This window comes from Rhododendron vialii, chromosome 4a, assembly GCF_030253575.1.
Source record: "Rhododendron vialii isolate Sample 1 chromosome 4a, ASM3025357v1".
Classification (NCBI taxonomy): domain Eukaryota; kingdom Viridiplantae; phylum Streptophyta; class Magnoliopsida; order Ericales; family Ericaceae; genus Rhododendron; species Rhododendron vialii.
In genome coordinates, this window is record NC_080560.1 from 7995441 (window position 1) to 8005772 (window position 10332).

The window sequence follows — 10332 nt, forward strand, 5'->3', positions numbered from 1 at the left end:
GGGGACACAAAAAACGCAAATGTTGTTAGAGCAAGGACCTTATGGAAAAAGAAGATGTCTGCCTTACCTTTTTCAACCTAAAGATTATACCATTGCAAAAAGCCAAGACAATTGTCCATGTGCATTGCTACATTGCATAATATTGCTAAACTCTCAGTACCCAAATGTTAGATGGTAAGCTTGATTGAGTGTAATTGATTCTGTAGGCCAAGGTATGTTAAATGGTGAGGGAACAACGAGTTGATTAGGTAATAATTTTTAAAAAAAAAGATTTAAGACACAAAAAAACAATGGTGGCGATAGCATAAGAGCGACGACAAGTTTAAAATAACACATAAAAGATGGTTCCTTTTCATGCCATTTCGCAAACAAAAATAAACCCACGAGTATAAACTCTATTTCCATTTTTTTTTTCAATATGAAATTGGGGAATTTTTTTATTGTAATCGTCAAGAAGCAATCCTATAAATCCCAAACAAGTCAATTATTTTAGCTTTGACATAAATTTGATTCAAACAACTCTATTTTTTAATTTTATTGACAAAAGAAAAATATAAAAAATGGCAAAAAAATATATATTACGCCTAATTGTTTTTAACTTGATTCATTCCAAAAAAAATGAAAGTGAGGTGTCATTCATTCCAAATAACTCTATGCAATTTATTTCCTTTGCCAATGTTAACGCCATTCTCTGAAAAGTAACGGTAGGGGGGTCACTTTTTGCTTTGCGAAAAGGAAGAGAGGTTAGTGTTATTTCAAAAATCTCAAGGGAGGTATCTGTTTGTGTCAGAAACCCCAGGAGAAGTTAGTGAAATTTGCCCAAGTTAAAAAGATTAAAGCACAAATTTCAATAAATCTATTTTTCTTTGGGAAATGAATTGCCACTTTTTTTTTTTTTTATACAAATGACACTCTTTTTTTTGTCTTGTAGAGTATGAATTTACAAAATAATTCATGCACTTTGTGAAAGTTTATTTCATTAAGGGTAAATTCCCTTAACTAAAGGACAAAAAGAAAGTGTCATTAATAAAATAGAGATATATCTTTTCCCTTGTCTTTTGGTTACAATAGAACTATGGATACATACACGGCAAGGAAAATAGAACAAAATCTTAAGTAATCTCTTGTCAATATTCAACGGAATTGATAAATTTTTAAAAATGTATTTCAAACAAATTTAATAGCTCCAATTATTACACTTTAAGATAGGTCCACATAACCCGGTGCAAATATACCCCAAACAAATGGTGTACCTACCCCTAGTCGGAATCCACAAATTAGCTTATTCATTTTTTTCTCCTTTCACCCCTTCACTTTCTCAAATTACTGTCTTGTGGATGTTGTTTTGGAGAGAGAAAAAAATCAACTCTAAAAACACTCATTATCACTACTTTCAATCATTACTCTCATTTATCTCTATACTCATTTCCTCAATCTCCTATCATTATTCTCATTTCTCTCGCTATCTCTCTACACTCATTACCTTTATATTAAATTATTACCCTAATTTCTCTATCCACTCATTACTCAAAAATTAAACCCAAAAAAATTCAAACCACCCTCCAAACAAGGCAAATCCACCAATTCTCTCATTTGTGAATTTTTAATATATATATATATATATATCAAGAAATGTAGACATTGTAAAATACTCCTATACTCTTTGCCGAGATCCCATTCAGAGCCTCACACTGTGGAAGTAAGTTTCAAAAAAGTACTGTAGTAATTTTAACTCGGTCAAACTAAATTTTTATGGCGGATCAAAAAGAAAAAAACTAAATTTTTATGCACGAATTTTTTCTTGTGAAGACTACGAGTCTACGACATGAATGATTCATAGTATAGTTGTGAGTTTGGAATTAAGTCTCATACATAATTATTGGAGGAGTATGGAGAGGATGAGGGTATAAAACGTGTTCATATCGGTTTACCCCTCGGGGTATGAAATGTCTAGAAACATAATTGATTTTTACTACCGATTGGGCGGTGAGTTGCAAAATCACAGAATAAAAAGTAGTTTAGTGTATGTGCTTCGTAACTAACCCGGCTACCTCAATTGCCCAGGACCATTGCATCTCATTAGAAAGTCAAGAGTTTGAATCTCCCCAACTGCGTGTCTTTCCAAGAAAAGGTTTTCCTTTCTTTCTTCCCTATGTTGGGTTCATTTTTTCCCCTATATAGTGTTCCAGATTTGCACTGTATCATTCATACATGATTAAATGATATTTCGTGCTTGGGGCCATTTAATTACAATTATAGAATCAAATAGGAGTATACAATATGCAACTAATGGAGTGATTTGGTTGGATATGCCAATGAAATCAAATGACCTTGACCTACTGGAGTGGAATCTTTCTACATAAACTTGCTATCTACTGAGGAATCATACATAAAATTTTTCATCATTCTTTAAAACATACGCCACAATCGCAATCAAAACAAGTACTCTACTCTTTTATTTTATCATTCTTATATCCTAAGGAATCATAAATAAATTTTTCATATTTCTTCCGGTCTATCTCTCCAGACAAACAACAGACTATTTCTTCAATGAGTTTGATTCTTTCATGATAACAAATTAAATAGAGAGATAATTGGAGAGATGTGCATTATTCACCTACTCCCATCTTTAAATGGACTCCTGCACTAAATTGAGAATTTCCTCAGTTTAAAATGGCGAAGAGAGTGGGACTATTTTGGACACAACTAAGCGAGAAATTATTCAATGCCTGTGGGATAAGTTGAGCACGAAACTGAACTACACATTTATGTGTGGTTCACCCCGAGTGTGTAAGCTACACGCTAAAGTGTGGTCCCGATTCATGCTCATCGTTGCTCCAGAGGCATTGAATATATTCTCCATCTAAGCCGGCAATCTAGGAAGCGAAGACAGTTGCAATCTGAACCGTTCAATACTGTAATCAATAGTAGAGACTCTTCGCTGTAAATATTTCTCTGAGTAGATCCGAACCATTGAATTTCCCAACATACGGTTCAGATTTGGACTATTTCTTCGAGTGCAAAACTTAGACCGGAGAGGATTCAATTCCGGCAATCTAAGGCCCAAGCGATATAGAATACTAGTACTAGTAGTAAAATAAGACACGCATACTGTATGAGGATGCCCATGAGATCGGTTAAACATCATCTCTTGGCACATGCAAAGATATGCATGGGGGGGGGGGCAAGTGGGGTTTGTCAGCAGAAAATGACAAGCATACGCACGGGTCCCGCATTCAAAGGTTGGTTGGGTTGCATGTTCCTTGCGGCTGTTTTTCCATATGCTCACAAAATTATACTATGCCCTTTCAAAATCCTAAAAAACACAATTTTGGCAGTAGCATACTAGCATTATGAGGTATGGAGTCACCAGATAGTTACCAAAATATGAGCTGGTTTTGGTTATATACTACAACCACCAACCCCTTCCCGGACCTGGGATGCTGCCGAGCAACTCCCCGCAGAGCGGTCGTTCATCCCAGCTCGGATTAAATCTAAGCACATACAAAGCACATACAAATTTGAACTGTTCATTGCTCGGTTAAGATCCAAGTTGTCCATTGTCGAGATGAACAGCCGGATCAACTGCTTTGCACTGCTCTACAAGGAAGATGCTCCCATTCCCCCCTTCCTGCCGTCATCCTTTCTCTGAGCTGAGAGTAATTGTTAGTATTTGTTTGACAAAATCCAATCCACTTGGAATTAATTTCGCAAATCAAACTACTACTCAAAAAACAGAAATGCAAAGTGGAGTATTTGATTGAAGTCTTATAGTCTTAAGAACACAACTCATGCTTTCAGGAACACGACATTGAGCTTAAGTTCAAGCTCAAACTAGCTGTCAAAATGCACCCTGGGTTTTCGGAAAGCAAGTTGAAACCGACTTGGATTCCAATAATTACTCTCAAAAGTGCTTTGTGTTTGAACAAAGAGAACTCCTGTTCATCAATGGATTGGCAAAAAAACTCAAAAAACTTATGCTGGAGTGCTAGGCTAGGCCTAAAGACCGTATAAGGTGCACAAAACTCTCCATTACACACGTTCAATAGAACGTAGGTGGCAGCTTTCACCCATTTCTGTTTTCTTTTGGGGGGAGAGGTTGGCTCCTTACTCAAACCTTTGCCACAAGGTTTGCGTGAATTAGCTCATGAAAATGGAAGCGCACATATTTCCCAGATCTTTCAAACTGAACTAAACACAAAAGAAGGCACATGTAAGTGTGGTGGTTTGATAATACCTACCGCTCATAAAAATGCATTTGAAGACAGTTTACATGAAATAGATGCTGAACTTGTAGCACTCCCAAGCACAAGTAACATAAACACTTAAATAAGAACCGGAAGGTGTTAAATGAATTGCGATTCAGTGGCAAAAAATTGTTTCAGAAGTAATTAATACATAACGAAAACATCGCACACATATATAAACAAAAGAAAGTACCACACTACAATCAGCTCTTTTTCACTGGAGGCCACGACAATCTCCTGTGACTTGCTGTGTCACCCACTTCACTATTTTCATCTTCTGCTTCTTGACCGCTGAGGCTTCTGAGAGCTAAATCATCAAAGCTCGACTCATTCCTCCAAGGAGGTGGGGTCACACATTCAGAATCCCCTAACGTTGTTCTTTGAGAAGAATCCATGGCTGGAGTTGTGTTCAAGGAAGATGAATGACCCACTCTCAAGTTTTGAAGTGTAGCGAATGATTCCCTCATTGCTGACATGGCTTCGAAGAATCGGGTACAAGATGCTAAAGCCACAGGAATTGGACGAAGCATTTCCTATGTTATTTAAAACACAGCATGGTCAAGATTGATACTTGAATGAAAACCACACACTTAATGACGATTTCCAATTCAGCGAAAGGATGTGCCATTCGAATTTGTTTGAGAGATTGTGTTGGTTCTCTCCTAGCTTTAAGATATCAGGGTCATTTCCCATTTGGGTAACTTTTGGAAAACACTGGTCTGATGAATGCTTCTAAACAATGGCGGAGCAAAGATTTTGGTTCCCAGTAATCAAACCCTTGTATCCCTTAAAATGTAACACATTTTGTATTTGTATGTTAAATCATCTTTCAAAATAGAACAAAAGTAGTTTAACCATCTATCACACTGGAACTCAACTGTTCTTGCAAAACCCAAGTCTAAAATTGTTTCTTAACCAAATTTCACAGCAATTTCCATTTCCTTGTGACCCAAGTGCCCAAGAGGAAATTGTATGACTATCAAAGCTTTTTATCACAATAAATAGGATCACCTCAGTTATACTCATAAAACAGAAGCCTGAATATAGGAAGAGGGGTTTGTAAACACCTCTCCCCAGCTTCTGAAAGCGACACCAGTTTTACCCAGTGAAAACAAATTTCATTCATGTTGTTTCTCAACATGGTAACAAACCAAGTATATGCCAAAAGAAATGCTCTTAGAGCTCAAAGGAGAATGCGATATGAATTCTTGATTCGTGATAATGGGAAGGAAAACAGCATTCATGTCTACTCACCCCCCATACTGTAGGTGGTTCCTTGAAGTTTTGACTCCATTGAAAATCCGCCACAGACGCAGTCAAGGCACCATAATCACTTGCAGCCTTCATGAGTAATTCTGAAAATTGTTTCTGCACTACCCAAGCCCAACAACGCATAAGAATATGATCTATAAAGGTAAAATGAACTCTTGCAACCAATAAATAGCTCCTGCAAGATTTATTACTGACTTGGTGAATTTTTTTTACAGTGAAGTGTCACTTTTGCGAAACGTAGACATCTAACTCTGAAGCTACAGTGTCAATATCCAAGGATTATATTACGTTTAGTGGCATGCTCATAGTCAAATTATGAACTCAAACTTTACCTTCCTCTTTGTGAAGGTATGGGAAACCATAGATATGTCATGAAGAACATAAAAACAGGGCATCGGGTGGTGTGTAAGAAGCACCACTAAAATATCAGGAACCTCTTCTTGAATGCTGCCTAACGAAAGGACAGAGCCATATTTTCTGACTAAAAGCAAACAACCTATACCGCTGACTGATCCACATTATGAATTTCAATCTACACAGTAACCTAAACATATGGTTGACATCCATCTAGAAGAATCCTAGTAACTGGGTTTTTTTTTCTTTCTTTCTTCATGTTTTCAGTTTTTATGTCATTGGGATAATTTACAAACTCTAAAAATGGTGACCAACCTGAAAATGCTATTAAAGTAAAAGAATTCATACAATCTCTTCAAATAAATTACAGAAACGTGAAAAGCAACAACAAGAAGAAGAAGGTTAGCCAAGCATGTATGGTGTGAGTAAGCTTTTCAGAGTGACTATAATTTAAGCAAAAATTGACAAATAACACGACAAAAGTAATCATCGAGCTGGGATAAATGAGATTCATCATTGACCAACCTGGAATTCTGCTTCCACTGGGATGCAATCTAATGAATATGGTTGCTGAAGACGAGCTATGATTCGGTCCTGCCAAGACATATGGAAAACTATGAGTTGCATGCATCAGTGCATGGTCTATAATAATGTAGAGTCTCATTTTGTAGGCAAACAGGAACAAAAACGAATGAAAGAAACCCGTCTTTGGACCAAATTCAAGAGAAAACCACTTCCACAGTTCAAAGATGCTAATTCTACAATTCCCTTGCAGAAGTATCTAATCTAAAAGGCAGGACTCAGAAGCCACTTGCAGAGCATAAGCTAAGGTACTCAACGAGCCCTGACACATACATTCTTGTTTCAAAATTTGAGGCAAGGACACAAAATTATTGCACAGCATTTATTGGTTTAAGCCTCGTATAGGAGATAACAAAAAAATGGAACAGAACGCTGTACGTGAAGTCATAGAATCCAAAACTGAGGTACATAACACGTCAAAATGCAGTTGCAGTGAAGGCAAATATTAGAAAGGATACATTACCTTATTTTGAATGACATCTTTCAATATCGTTGTAATTCTTGCAAGAGTCTCAATCTTCTTTTCCATTTCACTCACATGAGTCAAATGTGCTACATTCTTATCCTCCTACAAGTTGGCAAAGAAGTAAATCAGATAACTTATTGCCAACTGGCCCAACCCCAAGAAGTACAACTCATATGTTAAGAACATATCCAGAAGTTTTAGAGTGCAACGAAGATACAAAGAGTCAAAAGACAGCTTACTGCTATTTGCTCACCTGGTTTCTGTGACTATAAAAAAAAACCCTTAAATAGAATAGAGAAAAGAGGGAAAGAGAAGAGAAGCCAGACAATGGGGAACGTGAATGAACATGATTCTCCATTAAACAACATCAATAAACACTGGTCTGAAAATAGTATGGTGAAGCCTATCTGAGGTTCATACTGCACAGACCTTACGCATGTAGCATAGGTTGTAATCCCTTCCAATAGATATTCACCATTCAAATTTCAAATTGTATCCCAAAAAAAGTGTACAGAAATATTTGTGAGATTGGGAAACCAAAAAGATATTAGTTCACCAGGAAATCTTATATAAGCAACGATACACATATACATCTGATTGATTGAATATGTGAATTTATATACATGGCTATGTGCCTGTAATCACCAACTAAACCAAAAAGATATTCGTTCACCAGGAAATCTTATATAAGCAACGATACACATATACATCTGATTGATTGAATATGTGAATTTATATACATGGCTATGAGCCTGTAATCACCAACTAAAAAAATAGAAAAGAAATCTCCGACTATATGACTTCAAGACAAGATCAAAGTACAGTCCACTTCCTTACAGTGGAGCATTTTCCTTGGAGGTTTAATATATGGAGATGGAGAAACTGCTGCATGTTTAACATAGTAGGGTGTGTCATGGGTGTCCCTTGAAGACTACATTTCCATTGAATTCATAAATCATATAAACAGCCACACGGTAATTGAAAATGAACAAATTCATATCTACAAACAAACACAAACACAAACACAAACACACACACACACACACACACACACACAATGTATATATAAGACATGAGAGAGTGACCACTTCACCTTGCGTCCTTGAAGTTCCACTTGCAAATCAGCTATTTTTCGTTGAACAGTAGTAAGTTCTCTCAAAACCCTTATCAAATCGTCACCCTTTTCACCAGTAGTGGATAAGTTTTGAAACTCTTCCTACACCAAAGAAAATTACCTCAGCCAAGAGAAATAACAAGATTCCACATTATATACAGCAAAGACACAAACTATTAAAAGGACTAAGAACGTAAAGGCTGGTCTTTGCCATCTTGATAACTTGTTCAACTGGGTGTAATAAACTAAACCAAAATCCCGACGAAAGAGAAACAAAACAAACGCTCAAACCAAACCAAACCAAACCAAGCCTTACGTTCCAATCACTTGGGGTCGGCTGAAAACAAAACAAACGCTCACTTCAAAAAAACCATAGTGAGATCTTGACAATCCATGATACACTATTTCAGACATCTAAAATATTTTTCTTGCATAATAAAAGCTACATTATGCGCATCAAAGTCTAATCAAAATCAATGATTTGAGACAAAAGAATAAACTTCATAGCAACTTGATCATTATCAAGAAGAGACAACTCAAACCAAATTTGATTAGACATAATTAGAAGAGTTTATTGACATCTAGTATACCTTCCACCAGAAAATGAGGAACATACGCAAAACCCTTTTTTTTGGTTACTGAGAGATTCATCGAAAGAGCATAACAAACAAGCATCTAGGAAGGCATACCCTCCTTTTACAAGAGACTAGCCGAACAAAACTAAGAAAAAAATTCTTAGGGGAAATGTTCCACCAGAAAATGAGGAACATAAGCAAAACTCTTTTGAACTACACCAGCAAGATCCATTCAAAATGAGATACTTCCATCAAATTTAGATTCCTAAGGCATACTTGTACTTTGAAGCGTAAGTTGTTATTCCAATCAGGGTGGGACAAGCACACTTCATCCAAAAAGTAGGGGGAAAATAGAACTGTGGTACAGCAGAAGCATCATGTTCACAAATTAAAGCTAATCCACCTTCTTGATTGCAACTTGTGAGTGTGTAAGTGGATTGTGGTGTAGCATCCTATTTGCAATCAACGTATACTCCCAGCTTAAGCCGCTCACAGCATGTTTCTATTTTGGCTCTGAAGTAATTACCAATTTACCACTTGCCCCCTAGGCTGGTAGTAATTCTATATCATACACCAAATAGGAAAATAGGATAAAAACATGTCTTTAGCACTTTCAAACAGAAGTTTAATTTAATTAACACGGCTTTCCCTCGTTCTCGCTCCATAGGCAATTGAGGGTAAAAGCTTAGTTGTTAAGGAGTCCGTGAACCCTTTTTAGACCACAATATTAGAGGTTGAAATCCAAAACATTCACTTCAAGCTCCTCCACCAGTGATCTTCAATGCATGCCTTCAGCACTCCAATAAACTTTAAGCTTTAGAAGCAGAGGTGATTACTGGTTTAACCCCAAACGATGCAAGTATCTAGTTGATGCTTAAGTAATGCTGTCTTGCATTGTTTCTGATAATACAAACGATAGACACAGTACAATGATAATTTATTCACGTTATATTCGCGCTAGTTGCAATCCTACACATTGATAATGATAAACATGATTAAGAAAATCAAAACCAAAAGCCCCCACGGATTCTATAACAACATCAATTTTCATGTATGATAGTTTTGTGTTATGATCAAGCAACTTAAAACATTAATTTCTATGACAACACAAAGTCTCCATAAACTAGTTCATATCTGAAAACCAAATTTCATCAAGCATTGAATCAAGTTTTCGTTCCTTCAGTGGCTTAAAAAAGAGTACTAGAAAATTCCAAAATTTCACAAATAGAACACACTCTAGACAATCAAATCATGGAGTCATAGTAAACCAAAAGCTTAACAACCACGCAAGTGAAAAAGAACATCAGAGATCAAAAGAACCCAAAGCTGCAGCGAAATGTGAAAAGGTAAAGGTAAAAAAGCATCATCTAACATGGAACATTTAAGATCAATCGCCGAGAGAGAGAGAGAGAGAGAGAGAGAGAGAGAGAGAGAGAGGGGACCTGAGAAGGGGGAGGGGGAACGGAGTAGCCGAGATCGGCGGCGATGGAGAGGGCATCGGACATGCCTCCCAAGCGTCGGATAGGTTTCTTTCCGACCCAAGTCGTGTCGCTTGCTATCGACATTTGCGACCTAAATTACTAGAGATTTTCCAAGTGAATAAGAAGAGGAATTGGGAAGCAGCGGTGTGGTGGTTGGTTGTAGACTTGGAGTGGTAGTAGTTTGGTGCTCTCTTCTTCGGGACGGCAGTCTGAAATTTTCAAATCTTCAATCCAACAGTAA

The 10332-nt window shown here is 36.9% G+C and overlaps 1 protein-coding gene across 2 annotated transcripts; it reads right to left on the bottom strand.

Moving 5' to 3' along the window:
- Positions 1 to 3636: 3636 nt before the first annotated feature.
- LOC131323017 (AUGMIN subunit 2) lies at positions 3637 to 10332 on the bottom strand. 2 transcript variants are annotated; one of them, XM_058354630.1, is made up of 7 exons: positions 10053 to 10326; positions 8015 to 8137; positions 6919 to 7023; positions 6399 to 6467; positions 5502 to 5615; positions 4441 to 4780; positions 3637 to 3653 (listed from the first exon to the last, which is right to left on the bottom strand). In XM_058354630.1, exons 1-6 carry the CDS (start codon positions 10173 to 10175, stop codon positions 4451 to 4453), a joined length of 864 nt encoding a protein of 287 aa, XP_058210613.1. In that variant the 5' UTR covers positions 10176 to 10326; the 3' UTR covers positions 3637 to 3653; positions 4441 to 4450. The 2 variants fall into 2 exon arrangements, with proteins under 2 accessions (XP_058210613.1, XP_058210612.1); XM_058354629.1 differs by lacking the exon at positions 3637 to 3653 and having other exon boundaries at positions 4269 to 4780; positions 10053 to 10332.

Excerpts from the sequence above, each read along its gene's own strand:
- LOC131323017 (XM_058354630.1), bottom strand. The coding sequence starts at position 10,175 with ATGTCGATAGCAAGCGACACGACTTGGGTCGGAAAGAAACCTATCCGA. Across the intron at positions 6,468-6,918 it reads AAGATGTCATTCAAAATAAG|GACCGAATCATAGCTCGTCT; the intron begins GTAATGTATCCT and ends ATGTCTTGGCAG. Across the intron at positions 5,616-6,398 it reads CAGTGGAAGCAGAATTCCAG|AAACAATTTTCAGAATTACT; the intron begins GTTGGTCAATGA and ends TGGGTAGTGCAG.